Source organism: Hypomesus nipponensis, chromosome 22 (assembly GCF_054491055.1).
Source record: "Hypomesus nipponensis isolate SF chromosome 22, ASM5449105v1, whole genome shotgun sequence".
Classification (NCBI taxonomy): Eukaryota; Metazoa; Chordata; class Actinopteri; order Osmeriformes; family Osmeridae; genus Hypomesus; species Hypomesus nipponensis.
In genome coordinates, this window is record NC_140382.1 from 18,267,918 (window position 1) to 18,294,417 (window position 26,500).

Sequence of the window (26,500 nt, forward strand, 5' to 3'; positions counted from 1 at the left end):
AGTGCTCGTGCCTTAATGCAAAGCAGTCACGGGCATCGTTGTGGGAGGAGGATGAAATTATTCAAGAGACCTCGTAGATATGCCTACTCTTACGCTCTTGATCACAGACACAGACACCTCTCTCTCTCTCTCTCTCTCTCTCTCTCACACACACACAATTTGTGACAGGTTACAGATCTGCTGAGGCAGGATCTCATACATACCCTAGATCATGATCAAGTTAACAGTTGGTCGGTGGTGTCAATCCCAATGTCAGTAGGTTGGGTAAAATCCCTAATCACTAATCTCCACACCTGTAATCTCTGTTTGCTGGTCAATTCTGACCTGATTTGACATACTACTGCCCTCTTGTGGACCAGATGGGTAAAATATGTAAATTGGTGAGAAGCCAATTTGAGAAGTAAATGGAATCAACATTTATTCTTGTGTCATAAACAAAAGCAACCAAAGTACATTCAGCCACTATGGTATCAAAAAAAAGAATCATTTAAGCAAACTTAATTTGTGCCGTCAGAACAAATTTATTTACCCCCCCCCAGCTGCTGACATAAATAATAACCCACTGCCATGATTTTTATGTCACCTATTTTACACTGACTGCCACTGTCTAATTAGGCACTGCCACTGTCTAATTAGGCACTTGCAATCTGAAACACTGTATTCTTACTTTCAACACAAACTAAAATGTGGCCACAAATGTAATGGCAAACATTTCTTTCCACTCCCAATTTGGCCTCTTAGACAATAACGGTTTACATCCACAAATTCCGGCTGTCAAATCTAAGACCACAAGTGGAGGTGCAGCAGGCACGGGTGGAGTTAAGGCGGATCATGGTGGAGGCCTTAGCATTTGGCCTTCTTGCCGTAGCTGTCCACCGCCTCCGGAGTGACGCTCTCGTCCTCCTTCAGGTCCTCCAGCACCGCCTTGCCCACCAGCTGGAAGATGTCCTGGGGGGGAACTCCCTTGGGCTCGGCCACCTTCACCGCCAGCATGTCCAGACTCAGCAGTGTGCCTTTGGGGATGGACACCTTGGCCACCACAGACTTCCCCAGCTGGAGGGAAGACAGGGGCGAAGAGGACGGTTGTTGTTCTGCTTACTTTTAAACGCAACGGACCAAAGTCTGATTCGGTCAAACCTTACCCAAACCCAAGGGTACCCCCCCCACACACACACAATACCGTCATCCTTCCCTAGGGTAACGTCATCCTCCCCTAGGGTAACGTCATCCTCCCCTAGGGTAACGTCATCCTCCCCTAGGGTAACGTCATCCTCCCCTAGGGTAACGTCATCCTCCCCTAGGGTAACGTCAGTCTCCCTTAGGATAACGTCAGTCTCCCCTAGGGTAACGTCAGTCTCCCCTAGGGTAACGTCGGTCCCCCCCCATACGGTCACACTCGGCTCACCTTATCATGGCACGGCTTCTCGCAGGGCAGCATCTGCTTGACGCCCGTGCCCAGAGCCCTCTCCACCAGTCGGACGGAGCGCACCAGCTCAGCCAGCTCCCCGGGCTCCAGGGACGCCTCGTGGTCGCTCCCCTTCCAGCTCTTGTCCAGGGTCACGTGACGCTCCACGACCTTTGCCCCCATCGCCACGGCGGCCACTGTGATGCTGATTCCGGACTCGTGGCCAGAGTATCCAATGGGAATGTCAGGGAACTCCTTCTGGTATTCCTGCCATGAATGTGAGACCAAACTAGCATTTTTCTCTTTTTTTTTGCTTGCCCAGCCCAGACCGCAATTCTTTTGATGTCTACATTTGCAGTGCAATTTTTAACTGGGATCGACTACACAACGGAAATGATTAAAAACTACACAAATGATACAAAAAATTATGGATCCCAAATCAGATTGGTCAAATAAATCAATGATCTGGCTAAAATGGCCCCCACTAGGACTGGCCCATGGTTCAGTGTTTGGATCGATGTTTACAGGGGCCTTGTTGTGAGTTTGGGCCGGGTCGGTACCGTGATCACCCTGAGGTTCACATCCTCAGCCTCCAGGGGGTAAGCGCTGGTGCACTGCAGGATGCAGAAATTCTGGTTGTGTTTCTTCACAGTCTGGTAGACCCTTCGCATGGTCTCCATGGTCTGCATCCCGCTAGAAACAACCATGGGACGACCTGTGGCACACACACACACACACACACACACACACACACACAGAGAAACACACACACACACAAACACATAAAAACACACAAATAATGATGACAATGCTAGGAACTTGAGGCCTGATTGTCCATTTGTGAGGTTGTCAGCGTGAAAAGCATTGTTTACACAGAAAATACTGTGCTAAAAACAGACCTTTCTTGGCGGTTTTCTCGAGGTAAGGAAAGTTATTTGTGTCTCCAGAGCCCACTTTGAAGAACGGCACGTTAAGCTCGTGTAGAAAGTCCACTGCCATCTGTAGATTGAGATCACAGTTTAAGTACCCGTTTGTGATCAAACAGTATCACATCTTCTGACAATGATATCACACCATGTTTCCAACTTTAACTTCATACTGATGCTGATTCGATCAACTGTACGGTGTCATTCAGAATCACATATGCACAGTCAGCTTACCTCATCCATTCCGGAAGCTGTAAAGAAGATGCCAACGTCTTTAGCGTACTTCTGCAGCTCCTTGTACTGCTCGTGACTAAACTCTAGGTGGCGCTTGTGGTCACCGTAAGTCTTTCCCCACGAGTGTTTTGAAGTGTACGGACGCTCCAGGGCACGTTTGTTAAACTTGTACTCCAGTTCGCTCTTCTGGAATTTTGCGCAATCGGCTCCACAATCCTGTCAATTGAAAATATCAAAATCACGCACATAAAACGTTTATGAGTGACTAAATAGTTAAATTTTCGCATTTACAGTTGCGTTCCATCTTTAAAACTCACAAATCTAATATCTAATCATGTATACAAGGAGACCTCCGCCCACTCAATGTACAATACACTTTTCTGACCCATTTGCATGACCCATTGATGACAGCTGCATAGTCCATAGACTCGATCATGTTACTAGTAAATAAAAAAAAGCTAAGGTTACTAAATTAGCTGCACAGCTTAATCAGGATATAAAACTGCGTGAACAAATTCAGAACTCATTTAATAATCACCTTAGCCATCTTAATCATCTTCTTGGCGATTTCTATATCCCCTTGGTGGTTTTGTCCGATTTCGGCAATGATGAAACAAGGGTTCGAGCCCCCGATCATTTTACCAGGACAAAGTTCGAATTTCAGAGGCATTCTAAAATGTTATTTTTTACCAAGCACAGACTACGGATAAGTATGAATCCCTCTAGCTGTTCAGCTTTCCAATATGTGTTCAGTTATCTGGGTGCAGAGTTAACGTGTAAACGGTCAGTTCCAACGTTACACATCCGGGATGGCGTACCTTTTCTCGTTTCAATATAAAAGTCCTCAATGAGCGCGAATTTCTTAACAGAAATTGTCTTTGTAAAACATTCCTGAGCTTTTTAGCGTGTTGATGATAATACTAATGATCAGATGTAAATGCATATGTTGTAAAAAAAAATATATATATATATATCAAATAATAAAATAAAATTGCAGATTATATTATTACAAGGTCTTGGTATATGCGTATAAAAGTCTATATGGGATGCAATAAAAAAAAAAAATTCTGCAAGACAATCACCTTGAGATTTTATGCAGACCTCTGGCATGCTGCAGATCATGGGACGTGTACGTATTAGATCGACCGCCCAATTTAGATAAATGACATGCACAGTTGGATGGTAGACCAGTCAATCAAAATCCCACGAATCTGATTGGTTCATTATTGGTTTCCGCTGTATTTGCTATTCTATCTGTTTGTCGTTCACTCTCCACCCCTTATCTTTAGAGCTGATCGGGTTGGTAGCTTGATAGATTGAGCTCTACGGTAGATAGTCCCGAGAACGTTATATAAAATCGATCATACCAAAAAATTAGTAAATATGGACGATTTTGACATGCTGAACGCGCCCGCTGCCGGGAATGGAACAGAAGAAGACCCTGCTGCCGCATTCTTGGCCCAGCAAGAAAGCGAGATCGCGGGGATCGAAAACGACGAAGGTTTCAGCATCCTGGACGGTGGAGAGGTTCCTTCGTCGCTTAGCAATAATCTGACAGGGGACGTATTAGGTGAATTTAAAGTCAAGCCATGAATAATGGTTATTTTTGTATGATACATATATTGTCGAATTTGAAACTAGATAAGGATGATTATAGTTAGCCACAAAAAACGATGTAACGTCAGCTAGTCTTTCAGCTTCTGTCAGCGATATGAATGAATGGGGGTTAGCTTAAGCTAATGCGGCTACCATTGCTAGCTAACCAGGTCAAATATCTAGCTAGGCTAACTGTAGTCAGCTTGTTAGACTACGTCGACTCGCTTTTTAAATGTCTACGTATGATAGTTTATAAAGCCACCACCAGTGATTGTGCGTGTGACCTTTTGTCTTATTTTAAGGGAACATGTTCAAGCTTGGTTGTAATGACGAGTGAACAATTAAGCCCTACTCTTGTCAACTAGACTTTAGCTAGTAACTAGCTAGATAAAGGTAAGACTAGCTACAGCTGACGAGTTTGACCAACTGTACTTATCAATGGTATTTTGTCTCTAGAGACCACTTGTCAGTTTTTATAGCACATTGCTAATTGACTATATCATCTCGCTAAATGATCATGTAGTCTCAAGTTAGGTATGAATGACCTTTAAACTTCAGGAAACTGTCGTCTTCAGGAAGTGAGATTATTGGCCAATGTTGAGTTGGCTAGTGCCACCGAATCTGTCCATTGACTAAACAGCAAATTTGGGTGCGGTTGTGTTAAATGCATCACCACATCCTTTTCATATTTTGACACCCTATTGGGTGCTTGTGGCAGGTTAGGGTGTTGTAGGGTTCATCGTTAACCAGTTGTATCCAAACACGTAATATTTGAACTTGTATATGTAACTCTTGTATCTTTCTCCCAACAGATGGAGCTGTCAATGGGGATCTCCATGAGGTAATATCTGTCTTGTTATTAACATCAGTGAAAAGATAACCATGTTCACATCAGCATGTCCTTTCATGAATGCTCAGTTGGGTCTGTCTGTCTGTCTCTGTGTGTGTGTGTTAACCAGGAGAGCAACGGTCCTTCTGATGCGTATGCTGCCATCTCCAGTGCCGACCGTCTGCAGGCTGAACCAGAGAGCCTGCGCAAGTGGAGGGAGGAGCAGAGAGACAGGCTGGAGGCCCTAGGTACACACACACACAAACATACAGAGCCAGACACACACACACACACATGTACAGAGCCAGACACACACACACAGACGGACACTCACAGACACCCACAGGGGAGGCTTTAGCTCTCTTGGTCTCTACTGTATTCAGTGTCTAGAAGAAGAAACAGAATCTTATGAACAGTAGAGGGAAAGATTGTGCCCTGCTATCCATATATGAATATCTCTCCATCCTCTCTCTGTCTCCCTCTCTGTTCATCTCCCCGTCCCTCTCGACGTCACTCTCCATCTCTCCCCCGGTCCTCCCCCGGTCCTCCCCCTGGTCCTCCTCCTGCTCCTCCTCGTGCTCCTCCTCCTGCTCCTCTGCATCCCCAGATGCCAACTCCCGCCAGCAGGAGACAGAGTGGAAGGAGAAGGCCCAGGTGGAGCTGGAGGAGTGGCACAGCAGACAGGAGGAGCAGCTGCAGAAGACCAAAGTCAACAACAGGTACAGTCTCACACACACACACACACACCACACACACACACATCCGGACCACTGGTCTGCCTTTGATCATTTGTGGATAGTAGTATGGTTGACCTATGGCTAACTATAGAGATGGACTGTGGGGTGAAAAAAAAAAGATGTAATACTGTTAAAAAGGGTTCTCCATCCCTCTTCCCAGAGACACCCTCCTGTAGGTACTTACTACAGAAGCCTGAAGATCAGGGGTCTACACCCCAGCAATTGTGCCTCATAGAGGCCTGGAGATCAAGGGTCTACACCCCAGCAATCGTGCCTCATAGAGGCCTGGAGATCAGGGGTCTACACCCCAGCAATAATGCCTCATAGAGGCCTGGAGATCAAGGGTCTACACCCCTGCACAGTACCTCCATAGATTGGATTGTGAGGAGAAGCTGCTCTGTAATTTAAACCAGCCTTAGCTGGTCATCAATAATGCACAAGCTGTAGGCACATCCCCAGACTAACCCTGTCTAATGTTCTATCTGGGGGAGGGGGGTCAGCTTGATTTCAATTCAGTCAATTCAAGATGTTTGAGGAAAATTATGTTCACACACTGAGCCCCATTCAGTGATTTCCTGTGAAAACCACCCCCGAGTTAACTGAATTGAAATATGTTTTAACACTTACTGATACATATCTGTTTGTGATATCTGTTATCTGTCTGTGCGTCTATGCTCCTTTTTACCTCTGTCTCTCTTCTCTCCCGCTTTTTGCGCTGCTCTCCTTGCGGATAACCCCACCCTGGTGTGCTGCCCAGGGTGTTGGACGAAGACTTCTACAAACAGCCCTTCTCTGAGCTCATTGGTTATGTGTATGTCGCTAAACTAACATCCTTTCTTTTATCACTCCTTGTCTTCACCTTCATTCCCATCTTACACGTCCCACCATTAACACATCTTCATCTTTTGTGTTTGGGTCTTCGTTTAAATTTAGAAGAATGTTTTTTTAATTTCTTCCTCGTACTTTGTTGTCCAGTACTGCAGTGCTAAGAATCCATTGCATTATAGTGCTTTTTTTGTTGTCACGACTGCATGTGTTTTTGAGAATATGAACCTACTGGTTGTTGATATACATGCAGTGGGTGTGTTAGATTGTCATTGCACCAACCAGCTCCTCCATCAGACGTCCCTGACTTGATATTCAGTTGTTTTCTCTGTGTTTCAGAAGCTTTTTTTTTTGTTTTCATCCTCATGCCCATTTCATCCACCATTTGCAAACCATTTTTAGTCTGTAGATCTTCAACTTCTTATTTTGAAATGCTTTTTTTGTACTTGAATTACTTTCATGTTCAGGACTGCTCATAGGGAGCTAGTATGACAACAATGACCCCTACCAGCCTTACAGTACATAGTAGTATACATAGTAAACTAGTTTACCTAGGCCTAATATTGATGCATACCATATGTCTAGTGCTAGCAGAAATATGACTGGAGGTTTGTTTGTAGTAACCGTGTATCCATTTTTAACTGTGCAGTGCTGTCAGTGCAGCTTGGCAGTATACAGGCCTGTATCATCTTCTAGACATGGCAAGCTGTCAAAGAAGCCGTCATTATATAGCCACCCGCTTAAGCTGCACCAAACGTTGTTACACAGCAGTATGGCGCCACAGGATTAGAACCAATTGTATTCTAGAATGGTATCCATGTCTACCAATTCTAGAATCGTTATGATTCTAATTGTAAAAAGCTTGCCCCCCCCCTCCCCTCGCTAGCTCACAGTGTACTGTACTGCACCCGTTGGCCAAACAGGCAGATGGAAAAGGATGGAGAGTGTTTCCTTCCTTCCTCTCTCTCTCTTCTGCTGTGTCATCATGTCTGAGAATAACCACAACCAGTCTTCCCTGAGGTTGGGTGGTGGATGGGGTCAGGGAGAGAGAGGGAGAGAGAAATTATATTTGGCCTATTGTTCTGTAATGTGTGCAAGCCTCTCAGTGTTTCCTGAAGCAGCTATGAACCGCATCGTTGTGGGGAAAAAAAAACACTTTAAAAGTCGTAGCACAAACCACCATGATTTTTTCTTTCTTTCTATTGCTTTGAATGAAGACAGCTGAGCTCATAAATGGATGCACAGTTGCTTCAAACATTCTTCAAAAATCTGCTCATTTGACATTTTTTGATAGCAGCCAGCTAGCTAAGCACCGCAGCTCTATAGGTGTAGAATGCGGGCTGGGGTGGGTTTGCTAGCCGCCTTAGTGCTGCAGCTCTCATTGGGCGCCACTGGGTCGAGAGGAGAACGCCTCTCTTTCCACACCATCGTGCTAAACTCCCCTGTGCTGTGGTTGGATCGTCCAGATAACACCTTCTAACACGGGGCCCCAATTCGGCAAACAAGGACGGTGTTCTATGCACGGTTTCTCTGGCAGATCCGGGGTGCGTTGTCGGGAAAGGCCAGCGCAGCACAGTCGAGACCACCGCTCACCTTAGCTCTGGTGCCTGGCGGTGTGAAAAGAGTCTGGGAAAGTTTACAGACGGCTAACCGTGCGCTCGGATCGCTCGGGTCCTTGTGCGCTGTGTCCGAACACCGAAGGAGGATGTCCTCTGTGTCTCATTTGCCTCCCCCAGAGAACCAATGGCGTTGCAGATGAGGTCTGCACTGCTAAGCCCTCTAGAGCAGCCGGGGGGGGTGTAACGGGAAGAGAACAATTAATTAAAATATGAATGAAACGTCTTTTTCTTCTCTCTTACTCTTTCTCTCTGTCATTCTCTTTATCTCTCCCTCTCGCGAAGTGCATGCTGGCTTATGTCATCTGCATAAAGCTCTTGTTTTGCGTCCTTTTTCCCTCTATCTGATGTGTGATCTGTTTCTCCTGTTTTCTTTTCCTGCGCACCTTTAAGCACTCATATAAACCATCCTTGCTACCGCCTAGACCAGTTAAGTAACAACATGACAGTACACCCAAAATACCTTTGCAACATCTAGCCATCTATTTATCTGTGTTTAGATTAGCAGTACAGGTGTGGTCGTAGAGGTAAAGACAGACAGTATGTTCTAGAATCCTAGATGTGTCTTGGAACTAGATCTCTCTAGAAACCTGGGTGTCCCCTTTTTGTGGTGTGGTAATTGTACTTTCTAGTGGCGTGCGCTTCTGTGTTTTTGTATATTGTAGTCGTTTAGTGACGGTGAATCTTCCATTGGCTTCTCATCCTCATTTTTGCTGTGTATGATGTGTGCAAGTTCGAGGGAGGGAATATCTGTTTCCTAGACCAGATTGTCAGTGAAAGTGTTTGGCTGTCCGGGTGGGTGGGTGTCAGACAAGAGGCCTCCATTTCAAAATGTTCTCCTTTTAGTTTCTGTGACGTCAGCACGTTGTTGTTGTTTTTGTGTTTTTTTATTTCTGTTAACGTTTCGTTTGATTTCAGGTGTCGCCGTGAGCCCCCTTTTCCAGGAATAATCTGTTTCTGTCTTAGCTGTTAACGTAAAATGAGCAAGAACTCTGAATAACCCTTTTAGCGCATTTATCTTAGGGACACAGGCACAATTTCCAAGTTCGATCAATATATTTTTTATATTAAGTTTCATATCTTTATATCCTGTATTCCTACAAAATAATAGCCAGTCATTTGTTATTTTAGAATTTTTCTATGTTTTGCTAAATTTCTATGGCTTCTCAGCCTCAGAAGAGCGTTTGGCAGCTTTCTGGCCTACGCAGGCAGGATGTTTGGTGGTTAAAAAGCACTTTGTCATCAAACGCCACTTTTCTCACGTTCAAGCATAGAGATTCCATATCACCATTCCTATATTTGGATCTTGGAATCAAAAACAATGTTCTTCTCTTAAAAAAAATAAAAAAAATAAGAACTGGATTTTTAACCAACCAAAACCAACCAAGCATGATTACGATCGTTGCAAGTATTTTCAGTTTGTTTCTTTTCACATTTTTTTAAAGCTGTGCATTTATTTGTGTATATGTTCATAGGCACTTACGCAGGCTATCAGTGCGCTGATTAGGTATAGGGGCATGCTACTGTATCCAGAGTTTTCTGTCTAGCTGTTGTGGTTATGGCCCAAACTGTGAATGATTGTTGGTCTCACATGTTGGTCTGGTATAATGTAACTGTAGCCTAGCCTTTCTCAATCCTGGTCCTCATGCCCCCCTGCCCTGCATGTTCTAGATGTTTCCCTGCTCCAACACACCCTGATTCTCCGAATGGCTCATTATCGAGTTCATCAGAAGCCTGATAACGTCAAATTCATTTGAATCAGGTGTGTTGGAGCAGGGAAACATCGCAGGGAAGGGGGCCGTACGAGGACCAGGATTGAAAACCACCGCTAAGCTGTAGATACTGTAGACGTGGGGTGCCCACGGCTCCGGCCTCCTTGCACTCATTCAAGTCCAGCCCCAAAAAGAAAAAAAGGCCAACCAGTCCTAGTTCTGGGTGTAGTCCTGGTTCAGATCCTGGTGTTGTTAAACACAGGAGTAGCAGCATGTTTCTGAGAACTACAGCTGGAGGCACTCCACCACTCTCTGTCACTTTCTGGGTATCTCCCGCTGGTCTCCTCTCCTGCTCTAACTCTCCCCTCCCTCCCTCCCTCCACGTGCATTGCAGGGCAGCGGAGGAGGCCATGGTGTCGGACCTGGATGAGAACAACCCCGGAACAGAATGGGAGCGTGTGGCTCGTCTCTGCGACTTCAACCCCAAGTCCAGCAAGCAGGCGAAGGACGTGTCTCGCATGCGTTCTGTCCTCATCTCTCTCAAACAGTCCCCTCTCGTTCGCTAAGAGGAGTGGGGGAGAGGAAAGAGGAAAGAGGGGAGAGCCCTGCGTCATCTCTCCGTCCCTCTATCTATCCCCTAGCCTTCATCCCCAGACCCTCCCACACATTCCCTTATTGTAGACCAGAGACCAGCGTCTCAGCCCCAACTTAGAGGTGTATAGATCTGAAAGAGGTTAAATGGTTATGAGCAACATGGCAGCATTATTGTGATTAACGTAGAGACCTATCCAGTCCTGTCAAATCAGATATTATAAGAGAAGGAAATTATTTAGGATTTTGTGTGTGTCTGTACAGGGGTTGTGAAGAGACTGGTGGCAAATTCCACATTGACCTTTTGAACTTTTACCCAAACGCCCAGAATTACACTACAACCTCTCTCGGGGCGATAGATGTCATTCCCATTAACTTCTGTGCTGTTCATTCCAGAATATTGGACCTGTGATTGTTGTAAATGGTTTAACATTCCCCTATCCTCATCTTCCCTCCCTTCCATCTACAGTTTTCCATCATTAAAGAAGAAGAAAAAAGTATATACAGATTTATTTTTGTTGGTATTCTTTTAAGGACCAAACTCCATATTTCCTCATCGTTTGGTGTGGTTGAGTCATGTTATAGAGCCAAGCTTGTGGCGTTGTGATGATTTCAGATCTATGCATTTACAGCAACCTCTTTTTGAAGACTTCCCAAGTATCAAAACACCCCATTAAATCCATGTGACCTATGTATAACATGGTGTGTGTATGTACCCCTAAATACGTGTACCTATGTACATATACTGGCAATATTATATATATATATATATATAAACAAAACCTTAGTCATTAAAGAGGAGAAATTATGGTTTAAGTAATTGTCATTGGCCGATGTTGTGGCACTGTGTATTGTCAATGATTTCAATAAAGATTGAGTTTAACTTGAATTAATGTAGTTTCTAATGTCTTATCAATGTTAACTTAGCAACGTATCACCACTGATAACATAATATTCTTTACAAAGATGCAATACTCTTAACATGCCTGTGTGTGAGGAAAAGGTATTTACTGGCGCTTAATTTAGGCGCTACATAATTATAGTTATACCAACCAGGAGAATATTTGAGATGGTTTGAGTCAGTGGTGAACTCCATGTGTCCAGACCGACTGCATGAGAAAAGTGGAATAAGAGTAACAACAGTGTAATAACATAACACATGTGTTGTAACAGTGTAATAACATAATCAATGTGTCATTAGTGTAAAAAGTGTTATAGCGTAATACATGTAATAGTGTAAAAACAGCGTAATAGCATCACAAATGTATAATAACTGTAACGGTGTAATAGCATCATAAATGTATAATAGTGTAATTGCAGTGTAATACGTGTAATTACACTGTTTAGCGTGTGGTGAAATGGAAAGCTGGGTAATCTAGAACAACTTTGTACGTAGCAGAAACGTTTATTGAACACCTTTTCTGTATCACAGCAGGTCCACTTGTGTAAGCTTGATAGAAACAGAACTCTCCCATCGTACCATATTTTCTGTACAACGATATCTACAATACCATTTGTTAACAATATCCTCTCTTCAGGTTAATCACTGTTCCTGAAGTGGTCAAAATAAAAGACATGTCAGTTGAGGGAAGCAGATGGCTGGCAAGACATGGAGGAGAGAAAGTCAACATTCCTCTCAGCAGTGTTCACTGAGAGAGGGAGTCGAGTGAAAGGGTAGAAGGAGAAAAAAAGACAGTGTAAGGAATGGTGAATTTAGTCATAGCCGATTTTTTCCCCCTCTTAAGTTCAACATTCTGAAATGCGACAAAAGTACAAAAAAAAAAAAATCGTTAGGGTCCCCGTCAATTGAATAGTGTAGTAAAGGTTTCACTAATGGTTGATTAATATAGATCAATTCACAGTCACATTCAAAAGAAACCCCCCCCCCCCAGTTTGTGATCACTTATGTACGTTGTCTGTTTACACACCCCACGCTATCAAAACAACATCATCATGCTGAGGTTCTAATAGAATGATTGGATGACTTGTATTCAAGCAACAGACATTTCAAGACAGCTTCTAGAAACATGAATTTGGTCTCGCAGCCAGTGGGCACTTCCTAATAATAATAATGATAATAATATATTAATGAGAACTGTCTTGAACTTGGAGACCTGTAAAAGGCACATTTGAGCTATCTTAAATGGTTGGTCTGCATTAGGGCGCCGTGAGGCGTTGAGAGATGTAGTCCTAGTAGGTACGTCGTGTAGTGTAGGGAGTTGTAGTCCTAGTAGGTACGTTGTGTGGTGTAGGGAGTTGTAGTCCTAGCAGATACGTCGTGTGGTGTAGGGAGTTGTAGTCCTAGTAGGTACGTTGTGTGGTGTAGGGAGTTGTAGTCCTAGTAGGTACGTCGTGTGGTGTAGGGAATTGTAGTCCTAGTAGGTACGTTGTGTGGTGTGGGGAGTTATAGTCCTAGTAGGTACGTCGTGTGGTGTAGTCCAGCACCATGCTAGCAGCCCCCAGCAGAGCAGGCTCCGCCAGGTCAGATGTCAGGACCTAGAAAATAAAAGATAAATAATATAAAGTACATTTTACAAACACCCAAAAACATAAGTCAATGATGTATAAGTGAACTATGTAAATAAATATACGTATAGCTGAATATAACAAAATCAATGTATTCTTTTAGTCCACGAATGAGTGATATGATGGATGTATAATAGTAGCTGAATACATGGAGCTATAACAGCAACTTGACGTCCTTGCCCTAATTACTCCCACCACCAGCATCAAGCTACATCACCCGAGACCTGTATAGACTAACGTCCAATGAAAGCGGCGCAAGTCTCCGCTAGATAAGGGCTAGGAGAACCCCAGGGTGGTGCTCCCCCACCTGGATGGTGCGTGTGGAGGGGAGGGCCCTCTGGGAGATGATCTGCTGGACCGTGGCCTGGTAGTGACTGGCCAGCACCCCAGACAGGATCACCAGCGATGGGTTCACCATGTGCAGGATGTTCACAATACCCACACCCAGGGCCAGGCCGGCTGGGGAAGGGGAGAGGAGCGGGAAAGGGAGGGTGGGTGGGGGAGAGGAGAGGGAGGGTGGGTGGGGGAGAGGGCAAGGGGGGAGAACATGGGAGGGTTAAAACTATTTATTCATACAATGTTTTACACATACACGTATTCATTTAAGAGATGTGTACACTGTTGTTACATGACATGCTAATTCTGATATCACATTTGGGATGGGGAGATGGGAGGAGGAGAGGGGATGGATGGATGGGAGGGAGGGAGTCAGGTGGGGGGCTGGGGGGAGGAGTGTGGATGGGGGGGTGAGAGGAGGAAGGAGGGAGGGAGGCGAGCCTGAGGAAGTCTCACCTGTTCTGAGGACCTGGTCTGCTTTAGAGTTCCCTATCCTGGCAGCGTTGATAAGGTGGACGGCTGTGACCGGCTCATCGATCTTCAGATCCATCCCCTCCACCTTCAGGAGATCCTCTGGGAAGCATCACAGGACAAACATTACAATACCCTATAAACATACACACATACACGCCAAACCTACCCCATACAGATACACACAGACAAAACATCCGATTACCAATAACACACCCCCCCCCAAACATACCCCATACAGATACTCACACAGACAAAACAATAGATTACCATATAAACATACACACACACACACACATCTCCACACCCACCCACCCACACTAAAGCCGCCCTCCCCAGGGCCAGTGTACCGTCATGCAGCCTCTTGGCCTCGCGCTGCAGAGCCATGCCGGAGGCGTAGGCCTCGATGCAGCCCCGGCTGCCGCAGCTGCACTCCGGCCCGTCCAGAGACACCATGATGTGGCCCAGCTCCGCCGCGCAGAAGCTGCTGCCGTGCACCAGCTCGTTATGCTGCACGATGCCTCCTCCTATACCTGCACGCACAGTCAGGTGGCTGAACCGTGAGGTGAGGGAATCGGGCTGGTAATCTGAAGGTTGCCGGATCGGTTCCCGGTCGTGCCGAATGACGTTGTGTCCTTGGGCAAGGCACTTCACCCTACTTGCCTCGGGGGGGAAGGTCCCTGTACTTACTGTAAGACGCTCTGGATAAGAGTGTCTGCTAAATGACTAAATGTAACTGTAAAATGCACACGGGCACAGGTTGGGGTTAACACTAACAGATGACCCTACCCTACTGACAGAGCACAGTGAAACAAAGTAGAGCTCAATAATTCCAAAATATTTTTGATGCTTTAATGGACAGTGTTATGACAAGGGGAGGCAGGGGGAGAGAGAGGGGGGGGGAGACATGCAGCAAAGGGCCAATGCGGGATACAAACCCAAGGTACACACACTTATCAGTGAGCTACCGGGGTTCCGAGCACAACAGAACAGAGCTGAACCCTCACCTCCCGGTAAACCTCGGCGTGCTTACCAGTGCCGGTGATGACCGTGACAAAGTTCTCCACGCCCTTCCCGTGGCCAAACTTCCTCTCGGCGAGCGCGGCGCAGTTGCCGTCGTTGTCGACCCAGACGGGAAGGCGCAGGGCGTCGGACAGGGGCGTGCGCAGGTCCACAGACGACCACTGCTGGATGAGCTTGGTGGAGTGGAGGATCACCCCCTCCTGGGGGTTCACACGCCCCCCTGTGGACACTCCTGGGATGACAGGATGCGGGTATATTATTATTTACATTTAGTCATTTGGCAGACGCTCTTATCCAGAGCGACTTACGGTAAGTACAGGGACATTCCCCCGAGGCAAGTAGGGTGAAGTGCCTTGCCCAAGGACACAACGTCATTTTGCACGGCCGGGAATCGAACCGGCAACCTTCAGATTACTAGCCCAATTCCCTAACCGCTCAGCCACCTGACTCCCTTGTTATATTATTATAGTTTTTTATTTTTGTTTTTAAGTGTTTTAATATATCAAATGTATGATATACATACATGCCACCTGTGGACACTTCTGGGAAGGGGGGGATTATATATTTGTATTTTTGTATTATTATTATTATTATCCTCAAGTTAGTATTATCATATCAAGTATTATAAAATATGATATATATGATATATATGTATATTTAATGATATTTCCTATCATATACTGGCCCTATTAGAATGACTGAAGGAGGGAGGAGGGAAAGAGGCAGAGAGAGAGCTCAGGTGGCTCACCCACACCCAGGATCCTGCAGTTGAGTTTGACAGCGTCGCACAGCGCGTCAGCACACATCTTCAAGATCAGCTCGATCCTAGTCTCAAACATCTTTGGGTTGGGCTGAGTGTACTTCCTTAGCACCTTACCCTGGACACACACAGAGACACAGACAGACACACACACACAGACAGACAGACACACACACACACACACAGACACACAGAGAAAGGTGTGTCAGAAAGAGAGATCGGTGAGAGAAAAGTGAGAGAAAAGTGTGTGTCTGTGTGTGTGTCTCACCCTCATGCAGATGATGGCCACCCTGAGGTTGGTGCCCCCCAGGTCCACGGCCAGGGCGCTCTGGGTCTCCAGGATGTGGTCGATGTCCTGGGAGAAGCACTCTTTCACTGGGGGGAAACAGAAGGTCTTCTGGAGGGGCTCGTCCAGGTCGATGGCCTGGAGGAACTTCAGGATCCGAGGCACAGCGTTCCCATCGCCATAGATCTTAGAACTGAGGGGGGGAGAGGAGGGGGGGAGAGGAGGGGGAGAGAGGGGGGGAGAGAAAGAGAGGGAGAGGAGGGGAGGAGAGAAAGAGAGGGAGAGGAGGGGGGGGGGAGAGAAAGAGGGAGAGGAGGGGGGAGGAGGGGGGAGAAAAGAGAGGGAGAGGAGGGGGGAGAGGAGAGAGAGGAGGGGGGTAGAAGGGGGAGAGAGGAAGGGGGAGAGAAAGAGGGAGAGGAGGGAGAAAGGGGGAGAGGAGAGAGAGGAGGGGGGAGAGAAAGAGGGAGAGGAGGGAGAGGGGGGAGAGGAGAGAGAGGGGGGAGAGAGAGGGAGACGATGGGAGAAAAAAGGAGAGGAGGAAAGAGGGGGAGAGAGAGAAGGCAGAGCCTCTCAGTTAGAGACTAAACAGAGTGGGAGATGGTGCATTTCTGTGACATGTGACTGGAACTCAAGAAGACTCAACAGTGTGTTCATTACCGCTCTGTTGAACCTAGACCAGACTCAGGAAGCTACGGCTAGTAAATACAGACCGCACCTTGACTTGAACTGACACGCTGTTGGGAGTCAGGTGGCTGAGCGGTTAGGGAATCGGGCTTGTAATCAGAAGGTTGCCGGATCTCCGGCCGTGCCAAATGACGTTGTGTCCTTGGGCAAGTCACTTCACCCTTCTTGCCACGGGGGAATGTCCCTGTACTGACTGTAAGTTGCTCTGGATAAGAGCGTCTGCTAAATGACTACATGTAAATGTAGAACTACGCACTGTTGCGGTTGAGATGCTTTTTCTTGTTGCCTGGTAGCTGAGATGTAGTTACATTGCGCTGAGCCTGGTACAGACCATTCTGTTACTATGACTATGGCACAGTCATAGGGCTCACTTAGATTATGGTTATTCTGCTGTATTGTCTTTTAGCACTATTTATACATTTGCTAAATGGATCAAGATGTAGTTAATAGCTTCTCACCAGGGGTAGCGCTTGCCAAACTGCAGCTCCAGGGCGTGGAAGATCTTATTCTGTGTGTCTGCGTCTCTCACGTGGAGAACGTTCTCACCTAACAGGGGAGAACACCACAGTTTTAGCAGATAGACAAAACTGTTGGTGCGTCCGCTGGTTTGATCATTAGCCTACCTGTCTTTCTGCATCTGTCACTCACCTGTCTCCCTGCCTGTGTCTGTCTCTCACCTGTCTGTCTCTCTCCTGTCTGTCTGAACCTGTTTGTCCGAACCTGTCGGCCGAAATTCTGTCTCACCTGCCCCTCTGACTCTCTGACAATTACCTGTCTGAGCGGCTGCGATCTGCCTTCCCTCGAGGACCTGCACACCTCGAGGACCCTGAGGCGAGCGAGGAAGATTGTGGCCGACTCCTCCCACCTTGGACACTCCCTGTTCCAGTCACTCCCCTCCTGCAGAAGGCTGCGGTCCATCAGGACCAAAACCTCACGCCACAAAAACAGTTTCTTCCCATCCGCTGTTGGCCTCTTCAACAAGGCCAAGGGTTCACAATGACTTCGATGACTTTAATGTCTTAAACACATTTTGCACTGCATTCCACAATTGTATCTCTTGTACCATTTGTTTATTTTGTAATATTTGTATTTTTTTGTATTTTCACCTTGTAAATTACAGCAACTTAGATTTTATTTGATATTTTATTGTATATTTTATTTTAATTCTAAATCCATGTATTATTGCTAGTTTATGTACCCTAAGTATAGTTAGACCTCATATAATTTTTTTTTAAGATTACTATATGTATGCACCTTCCTGCCAAAGCAAATTCCTTGTCTGTGCAAATTCTCTGATTTTGATTCTGATTCTGTCTCTCACCTGTCTCTCTCTCTACCTGTCTGTCTCTCACTTGTCTGTCTATATCTGTATGTCTGTCACTATTCTCTCTCTGTCTGTCTCTCACCTGTCTCTTTCTCTCTCTCTCTACCTGTCTGTCTCTCACCTGTCTCCCTGCCGGTCTGTCTGGTTCCCAGGTTGATGACGGGCGTCCCGAAGGCCCCAGCCTCTCTGACCCCACAGCTGCTGTTCCCGATCATGCAGCCGGCATGAGACACCAGCTGGATGAACTGCTCGAACGGCACGTGTTTCACCGCCCGGAAGTTGGGGTGCTGCTCGATCCCTTTCTTCCTCATCACGCGGACCATCTCCTTACTGCCTGTTGGCGTACAGGAAACAGGAAGTGATAGGTGGAAGGTTCCAGGCAGGCAAACAGACAGACTTCCAGGCAGACAGGCAGACTGACCAGCGTCTATGTTGGGGAACAGGATCAGGGTGCGTTTGTTGAAGGAGATGAGAGCGTCCAGTGTGAGCTCGTAGATCTTGACAGAGTTCTTGATGTCAGTGGTGACCGGGTGCTGCAGCGCCACTATGTAGTCCTGATCCTTCACTCCGTCCCCTAGCGATGACATCAACAACGCCACCAATGTCAGAAACAGACATGAAATTAATAGAATTGAACACACCCCTCTCCCTCTTCCTCCCTCTCCCTCCCTCCCTCCCTCCCTCCCTCCCTCCCTCCCTCCCTCCCTCCCTCCCTCCCTCCCTCCCTCCCTCCCTCCCTCCCTCCCTCCCTCCCTCCCTCCCCTCCTCCCTCCCTCCCTCCCTCCCTCCCTCCCTCCCCTCCCCCTCCCCCTCCCCCTCCCCCTCCCCCTCCCCCTCTCCCCCTCTCCCCCTCTCTCCCTCTCTCCCTCTCTCTCTCACCCAGCCAGGTCTTGATGATGTCCATGTAGTCGTCCCGCTGGTGGGCGGCCAGCAGCTTGTCATAGGACGGGCAGCCGGCCAATAGGATGCGAGTGTGGTCCTCGCACATGGCGATGAGGTGCTGCTCTGCGCTGCGCGTGCAGCAGGCGTGGTAGTGGGCCAGCTTGGAGATGGCGTGTCGGATCAAGTCGTCGATGGTCCCGCTCACCTGGACGGGGGGGGACGGGGGGACGGGGTGATGATCCATCAGGGAAACAACAACACTATAGCTCTCTCATCTCTCTCCTCTTTCATCTCCATTCTCTTCTCTTCTCCTCTTTCTCCTTTCTCTCCCTTTTGCAGTCTACTCCCTCACCCATTCCCTTTCTCTTAAGTTTGCCCTTCTCACCCTCCTCCAACCCCCTCCACCCCTCCTCCCCCTCTCTTCCTCCTCCCCCTCCTCACCCCCCTCCCCCTGACCCCTCCTCCCCCTCTCTTCCTCCTCCCCCTCCTCACCCCCCTCCCCCTGACCCCTCCTCCCCCTCTCTTCCTCTTCCCCCTCCCCCTCCCATCACCCACTCCCCTCCTCCCCCTCTTTCCTCCTCCCCCTCATCCCCACCCCTCCTCACCTCTTCCCCCCCCCCTCACCTCACCCCCTCAACTCCTCACCCCCTCCTCCTCACCTCTCCTCCCTCCAGGTGCAGGATGCGGATGTTCATCAGCGCGGCGGCCGTCGCCAGTGCCAGGGCGTCGAAGCGGTCGCCATGGACGACCAGCACGTCTGGGCGGAGCCTGTGCAGCACGTCAGGCAGCTTGACCAGGGCCAGCCCCACCGACTCCACCATGGCCGCCTCGTCCTCGCCGCGCACGATGGTGTGCAGCTTGGAGCCGATGTCGAAGTCGTCCTGCTCGATCATGCGGAACGTGTTGCTGGGAAACCGGGGGGGGGAGGAGGAGGAGAGTTCCGGAGTCAGGTGATCAGTCTCGACTAAGGCTGCAACAACGAATAGATTAAATCGATTAAAATCGATTATTAAAAGCGTTGGCAACATTTCATTATCAATTTGTTGTGTCGCGCAATTATTAGGACACTCAATATGTCGCGGACATGTTTGAGTAAAACAAAAAGTTAAGTTGAGGGCGGATCGGAGGTAGCCTGGTCCTAACCAGACCCTCGTACATTTCATTTGTACAGAGGGTCTGGGATCTCTCCATTGACAAACGTTAACTTTCTTGAAGGCGGGTCCTCTGTTGAAGTTTAAAACTATTGGATCCGCCCAGAGCCACTCTCATTTGCCATAACCAATCGCAAGCGTTCGCACATTCTGAAGATCTTTTGCACTGTGAATTTGCACTGTCAGTTCTGTTTTTGAATAAAGGGTTGGAAATTAATGCTTTTTTGTTTAGTTTTTTTATCCGATTCATCGATTAATCGAAAAATATATCGATTATTAAAATAATCGTTAGTTGCAGCCCTAGTCGCGACAAACATTTAATGTTGCCCTTCTGATGTATCTGTTGCTGTGCTGTCTATAAGCACTGTTGGTGCATTGCTTTGGGTGAAAGTGTCTGCTGAACGAATACAAGGTTTCCAGACACAACATCCTGTGAAAGAGCAGGCAAGACCTGTCCTTTGTGGGATGTTTGTAATTACTCACCAGCCCTGCTATGTGTGGGCTGACTCCCTGGCTCAGCCAATTACAGCCTTGGTATCTCCTGGAGGAATCCCTCCCCCCCCCCCCCCCCCACACACACACACACACACACAAACACACACACCATCACCCACAACAGCTTTGACCTCCACAACCTCAACCAGAGCCTTGAGCCCGCTCGGGCTAACACGAGCCGGCTTACCCGTAGTCGTCGATGAGGTGCGAGCCCAGGACCACCACCTCCAGGTCGAACTCATCGGGCTGGGCCTTGATCCCGAACATGATGGGCGCCAGCTTGGAGTAGTCGGCCCGGTTGCAGGTGGCCACGCACACCCGCAGACGACGCTTCCCCTGGGGGGCCGGGCACCCCTCCTCCGACCCCCGCTCCGTCCGCTCTCTTCTCCTCTTCATCCTCAGGTAGTACAGCTCCTGGAGGAGACGGGGGGAGGGGAGGAGATGGGAGGGGGATGGAAGGAGGAGGGAACGGATGGGGGAGAGGGAAGGAGATGGAGAGAGAGAAGGAGAAGAGGGAGAGTTCAGTGACTATTGTTTGGTTTTGGCCTGTCAGAGTTGTGAAACTTGAGTGCGACTAAAGAAACCAAATGGCAATGTTACAGCTTCAACGCTCCTCCAACCACACCCAGACTCCACATCGCTCAGTCTCCTCCAGCCACACCCAGACTCCACATCGCTCAGTCTCCTCCACGTCAGACAAGAAACCCCAAGGCCATAACTCGGCTGCCATTCCAAAAGTCTCCCCCCACTCCCTCCACCCCCCCCATTCCCTCCACCCCCCACACTCCCTCTACCCCCCCCCCCCCCCACTCCCTCTACCCCCCCACTCCCTCCATCACCCCGCCCCCTCGTTCCCTCTCCCTCCCCCAGCCTCATCCCCTTCTCTCTTTCCCTGTTCTCTCTTTCCATAATCCCTCCTTTCAGTCTACTATCTCCCTTTCCTCCCTTTCCTCCCTCCCTTCATACTCACCTGAGCTTGCCTGTTTTGTTGATGCTGTGTCATGACAACACAAGACAATCACACACCACCAGGGTCGAATACAAACAGGTCTGTAAATAGAATTTGAAACTAACTGTCAACTGTGTCCTCTACAGTCCAAGTGAGCGCTGTTCCCTCCTCGCTCAAGAGAGGGCAAAGTCTGAGATGATTCTCTTCACTGCCATTGGCTGCTGAGGTAAAAGCCAATGAGGGAGGGCCATGAGGCTGCATGCTTCTAGTGCCTGTTCAGAGTGATTTCACAAGGGAGGGAGGGAGGGAGGGAGGGAGGGAGGGAGGGAGGGAGGGAGGGAGGGAGGGAGGGAGGGAGGGAGGGAGGGAGGGAGGGAGGGAGGGAGGGAGGGAGGGAGGGAGGGAGGGAGGGAGGGAGGGAGGGAGGGAGGGAGGGAGGGAGGGAGGGAGGGAGGGGAGGGAGGGAGGGAGGGAGGGAGGGAGGGAGGGAGGGGGGAGGGGGGAGGGGGGGAGGGGGGAGGGGGGGAGGGGGGAGGGGGGGAGTCACAACACTGTATTTGTCTTAGTACCCCTCCTATGCAAGAACACAGCCACCACCCCAACAGGAAATGAGAACAGAAGGTGTAACTAGCTGGGTTTCACTTCACAGGCAGACAGAAATCAACTGTTACCCTGTCAACACTACACACACAGCCCTGGAAGACCCGATGATTCCCTGTTTGCCACACGGCATCTGGAACATTCCTGGCCTTGTGGAACAAACTGATGCAAGACAAAGATCAGTCTCAGGAGACCACATGGTTATAAAGACTCATGCCTGTCTCCAGGATCACAGACACAGCTCCCCCAGCCTCTTACCCCAGCCTCCAGCTCCCCCAGCCTCCATCCCCAGCCTCCATCCCCAGCTTCCACCTCCCAGCCTCCACCTCCCCACTCTCCATCCAAAACCTCCCAGCCTCCACCCCCAGCCTCCAGCTCCCCCCTTCTCCAACCCTAGACTCCACCCCTAGCTTCCACCTCCCAGCCTCCATCTCCTCCCCTCACCATACCCAGCCTCCACCCCTAGCCTCCGCCCCAGGCCTACGTGTACCAGAGCAGCCTGAGGTGTAACCAAATATTGACCTGGGAGGAGCCGGTCCAAACCGTCCTGGTTGAGACAACACCAGATCCTGACCGACAAAACACACACAGGACAAGTCCACTGGTCCAATAGGAGACATGGACAACACGATCACATGCCCACGTCCCATGGGGGAGATCCCTGCAGACTGGGCCGTAGTTCACCGTGTCTAATCCAGGCCCTCGTTTATTTTGGCTAACAGATTATCTGTTGTTCCTTCTCTCTGTCATCCTGACCCTTGGGTGCAGGTGTTTCAGCCTGCTCTGAGGGGCCACTTATTTCAGCTGTAAGCAGGGTTTCAGCACAGACCAGCGGATAAAGAGCTTCCACAAGTGCCCCAACGGGCCTAACGCACACAGAGACAGAGATCCTAATTCACCGCCCCCACCCCCAGATTCCACAGTGGAGTGGGGAGACAATTAGGCAAGCAACACACAACATGGAGGGAAGGCCCTTGTTTTATCATACACTGTTCAGACTAGAGTCTGAGGAATAGAGCAACAGGACATTCTCAAGTATTTGGCTTTGTTTTACAGATTGGCACAAGGCCATGCATTCATCCTCAGACCCCACCCCCGCCCATCCTGTCTCCTCTTAAACATTCTCTCTCTTTCCCCCACACACACACACACACTCCATATCTCTATCTCTTGCACACACTCATGCCTTTACAGCACACACACACACACACACACACACACATCTCCTTTCACATGCCTTATGTTTCCTATGCTAGTCTGGCTGCTTGCTAAGCTAACCCTTTGCAGACAAGCATTTCCATCACATGATTCACCAGATGATGAAACCCTTCTGAGAAACACAGAATCGTTATAACTGTATATCCCCAGACACGCCCACAGCACACGCGTGCTATTAATCTACACAAGGCATACGTCAATTTAAACCCCCTTTTACTATCTCTGAAACACACACACACAGAGAGGCTAGGTTTCCAATGAAGCGTCACAAGACTCACTCACAGCAGCAAAAGCAGCAGGCTCAGCGCTATGGGGGCAGGGAGGAAACATGTGAGAGAAGGAGGAGAAGGAGAGGAGGGGGGGAGAGGAGGAGGAGGAGGGGGAAAAGACAGAAGAAGAATAACAAAGGAGAAACGTCCATCGGACTCACATGAGGGTTTCTGCCTACAGGCCCTGGCTGCATCTTTCATCACACACTCCTTCGAAGGCACTCTTGTCAAATCCCCCTCTCTCTCTCTCTCTCTCTCTCTCTCTCTCTCTCTCTCTCTCTCTCTCCCTCTCCCTCTCTCTCTCTACAAAGCATCAAGTAGGTCGTCTGATCAGAATACAGGGGCCTTTTCGACAAAGCGGCCAAACCCAGAGAAGGAGGGGGGGGGGGGGGGAGCTCCACCCACCTCATTTGTATGGGGTTTTCTCATTGGCTGAGGAGGGGGAAACTGTGTGTTGCTTCCGCTAGACAGCATCCCACATCCTATGTTCTAGATCCAATCTCTGCAGAGGACGCAAACCCTGCTCACGGAAGGTACCCGAGGCCAACAGTAAGTCAGTCCTGGCTCAGAGCGCCCAGTCAGACAGCAGATAGAGGCTACAAAAGGCTAAATTAAGAGAATCAATTCAGACTAGGGAAAACGGAGAACACAGAGAGGTCGAGACGTGTATTTTCCTATTCTATATTCCTTTGCAAAGCATCCTTGGGTGTGAGAAAGGAGACATGTAATTCAAAGTTGTTATCCTTGTGACCACAGGATGCCAAGTTTACAGACAATCAATGTCCTACGAGCAACTACTAGCAGCTACTGGTGGTTGAAGTTAGCCCATAGACACTTGGTTCATCCAATCCCCTGCAATGGTATTTTTCGAAAGTGACTGCCCCTTTTCAGTTTCCAAAGGTGACTTCAGATGGTTCAGTGTAACAAATCATCTGGCAAGTCAGGTAGCACCTGGTCTTCTTCTAATCTACCCACGCCTGGATTTACTGCATACTTCAGTCTGGAACTAGCTAATTATTAACCAGTTCAGGTTGCCTGCGGGTCAGAGCTAAAATACCGCCAGCCTATGGTTTCCAGAACAAGCTGAAGAACTGAAAAGAAGAGGGGGGATAATGTGTAACAAGAACATGATTGTTAAACTGCCAACCACTGCACTGAGTGAAACTAAAAAGTTCATGAAAAATCGTGTTTACATTGTGCTTTTATGGGGCTGGCTACTCATGACATGAGCAAAGAGTCTATATTAGTCTATAGCAGTATATGAGGGCTTTAGACAGTTGGTTGCTTTTATGTTTGATTTAGACCAGAGGTCTTCAACCCTGGGCCTCAGAGACCCCCTGTCCTGCACGTGGGGGGGGTTACAAAATCTCACCCTTGTTTTTACATTACATGGATGTGTGAAATCTAGTCTGGACACTCCCCTAGACTAAATATCATGTGAAATCTAGTCTGGACACTCCCCTAGACTAAATATCACACAGCTATGTCAATGCACCAGATACAACGTGGTGAAATTGCGCCATCTACTGAGAAAGTCAACTGCTGCTAGTTTTGTACTTAAGAGAAAAAAAGCCCCTCTTTCACTAATACACCCACAACACCGGTATAACCGTTTACTGTACAGGTAGCGCATAATGTACAATCAAACCCCACAGACTGATTCATTTGCCAACGTATTGATTAAGCACATCACGCAGTATGCGCAACACAAAAATTGAGTAACAGCGAGCATCCAACGGCTGCGTGACAAGCACTGTAATACTGTAAACCCCTATCGACTTGTTCCACTCGTTCATGTAAAACGATAAAGCAAATATGTAATTACATATTTTTGCACAGACAGCAAAATAAAATGTTTACACATAACTAACATTGGTTGCGGGTTTAATTAGTTTGATGACTGACGTCAGTGACGAGGATGTGGGCCAGCTAGCTAGTAGCACTCCACATACAAAATAAATAAAAATAAAAAGCTAGCACTACCCTACACATTAGGTAACCAGTCGTTCACCTTACTAAAATAAAGCAGATAAATACAATTGTACTCATTAGTTCTACGTTGCTCAGAAAGCCTTGGCTACCCACAAAATGCTAGTGCCACCAGCTAAACTTGTAATATCAGGCTCCGCTGGGCTAGCAAGAAACACGGGAAAAGTTCGCTACTAGTTTGCCTAAACAAGTTTTATTAGGTGCTTTCGCTTGACGCGTTGACACAATTAAATGTTTGACGCAACCGCAACATTAAGTTAACAAAAGTCGGGGATTTAATGACATTTCATAACCTCGCCGATACATCTTTTAGAACAGGGAAATAGATACCTAGCTACATCATCCGCAGTAAGATATTACCCCACTTCTACTGAAAAGTTGTTTTACAGAATCCTACTCGAGCTAGCTCTACTAATGTGGTTAGATTTACGGTTAGCTAGCTTTGCTAAAAAAGTTAGCTAGCACTTGCTGCTAGATAGACAATGCTGGCAGCTCGTCATGCCTTCTAAACGACAATAATAGTAATCCTTCTACCTTGGACTATTCAAAGAGGATCCTCTTCATCTAATGCATTGTGTTTCGATATGGTCCTAGAGTGCAACTTGCTTTCGTGTAACGTTTCTGAGTAGCCTCCGGCCACACTGTAGACTAGGATACGTGGAGAACGGATGTGGCTTGCAAGCTCAGATGCAGCCAGCCAATCATCCAACCACGTTTGCCCCGTGTTAACATAGTGCTAACTGGTCTAGCACTAACTTTAGCCGCACTAGAACGTACAGGAATAGGCTGCCACAATAAACCATTTTCATTGATCACATATCCTGGACATATTCATAAAAAAAAGTTTGCTATTTAAGAAAATTATTAACTCAAACAGGGTGGACCACCGTGATGATAAATGGATCACGTGGGTTTGATGTAAGCTACGGGGAGTCTACGCAAAACAATTTCCAAATCCACATAATTTGCTGACGTCATCTCTTACGCCATATCATTAAATGGAACAATTAATAACATGTCAGGAAGTAAGTGATTAATTCGAAAACTATACGTTAAGTTTAATTAC

At 47.8% G+C, this 26,500-nt stretch overlaps 3 protein-coding genes across 8 annotated transcripts; 1 reads left to right on the forward strand and 2 right to left on the reverse strand.

Moving 5' to 3' along the window:
• Window positions 1-497: 497 nt before the first annotated feature.
• On the reverse strand, window positions 498-3,377 carry nansa (N-acetylneuraminic acid synthase a). The gene is made up of 6 exons (XM_084687453.1): window positions 3,104-3,377; window positions 2,566-2,781; window positions 2,305-2,404; window positions 1,966-2,120; window positions 1,406-1,672; window positions 498-1,053 (listed from the first exon to the last, which is right to left on the reverse strand). Exons 1-6 carry the CDS (start codon window positions 3,233-3,235, stop codon window positions 844-846), a joined length of 1,080 nt encoding a protein of 359 aa, XP_084543579.1. The 5' UTR covers window positions 3,236-3,377; the 3' UTR covers window positions 498-843.
• Window positions 3,378-3,816: 439 nt separating this feature from the next.
• On the forward strand, window positions 3,817-11,360 carry clta (clathrin, light chain A). Of its 3 annotated transcripts, XM_084687509.1 has the most exons (7): window positions 3,817-4,135; window positions 4,974-5,002; window positions 5,121-5,238; window positions 5,598-5,709; window positions 6,485-6,538; window positions 8,562-8,597; window positions 10,275-11,360. In XM_084687509.1, exons 1-7 carry the CDS (start codon window positions 3,949-3,951, stop codon window positions 10,444-10,446), a joined length of 708 nt encoding a protein of 235 aa, XP_084543635.1. In that variant the 5' UTR covers window positions 3,817-3,948; the 3' UTR covers window positions 10,447-11,360. The 3 variants fall into 3 exon arrangements, with proteins under 3 accessions (XP_084543635.1, XP_084543633.1, XP_084543634.1); XM_084687507.1 differs by lacking the exon at window positions 8,562-8,597 and having other exon boundaries at window positions 3,818-4,135; XM_084687508.1 differs by lacking the exons at window positions 6,485-6,538; window positions 8,562-8,597 and having other exon boundaries at window positions 3,822-4,135.
• Window positions 11,361-11,856: 496 nt separating this feature from the next.
• gne (glucosamine (UDP-N-acetyl)-2-epimerase/N-acetylmannosamine kinase) lies at window positions 11,857-26,103 on the reverse strand. 4 transcript variants are annotated; one of them, XM_084687409.1, is made up of 15 exons: window positions 25,969-26,103; window positions 21,484-21,630; window positions 20,597-20,823; window positions 19,423-19,669; window positions 18,761-18,968; window positions 18,303-18,455; window positions 18,003-18,215; window positions 17,016-17,103; window positions 15,856-16,066; window positions 15,576-15,705; window positions 14,838-15,059; window positions 14,155-14,337; window positions 13,790-13,906; window positions 13,305-13,456; window positions 11,857-12,967 (listed from the first exon to the last, which is right to left on the reverse strand). In XM_084687409.1, exons 3-15 carry the CDS (start codon window positions 20,803-20,805, stop codon window positions 12,884-12,886), a joined length of 2,217 nt encoding a protein of 738 aa, XP_084543535.1. In that variant the 5' UTR covers window positions 20,806-20,823; window positions 21,484-21,630; window positions 25,969-26,103; the 3' UTR covers window positions 11,857-12,883. The 4 variants fall into 4 exon arrangements, with proteins under 4 accessions (XP_084543535.1, XP_084543534.1, XP_084543532.1 ...); XM_084687408.1 differs by lacking the exon at window positions 21,484-21,630; XM_084687406.1 differs by lacking the exons at window positions 21,484-21,630; window positions 25,969-26,103 and adding an exon at window positions 23,607-23,714.
• Between the last annotated feature and the right edge of the window lie 397 nt (window positions 26,104-26,500).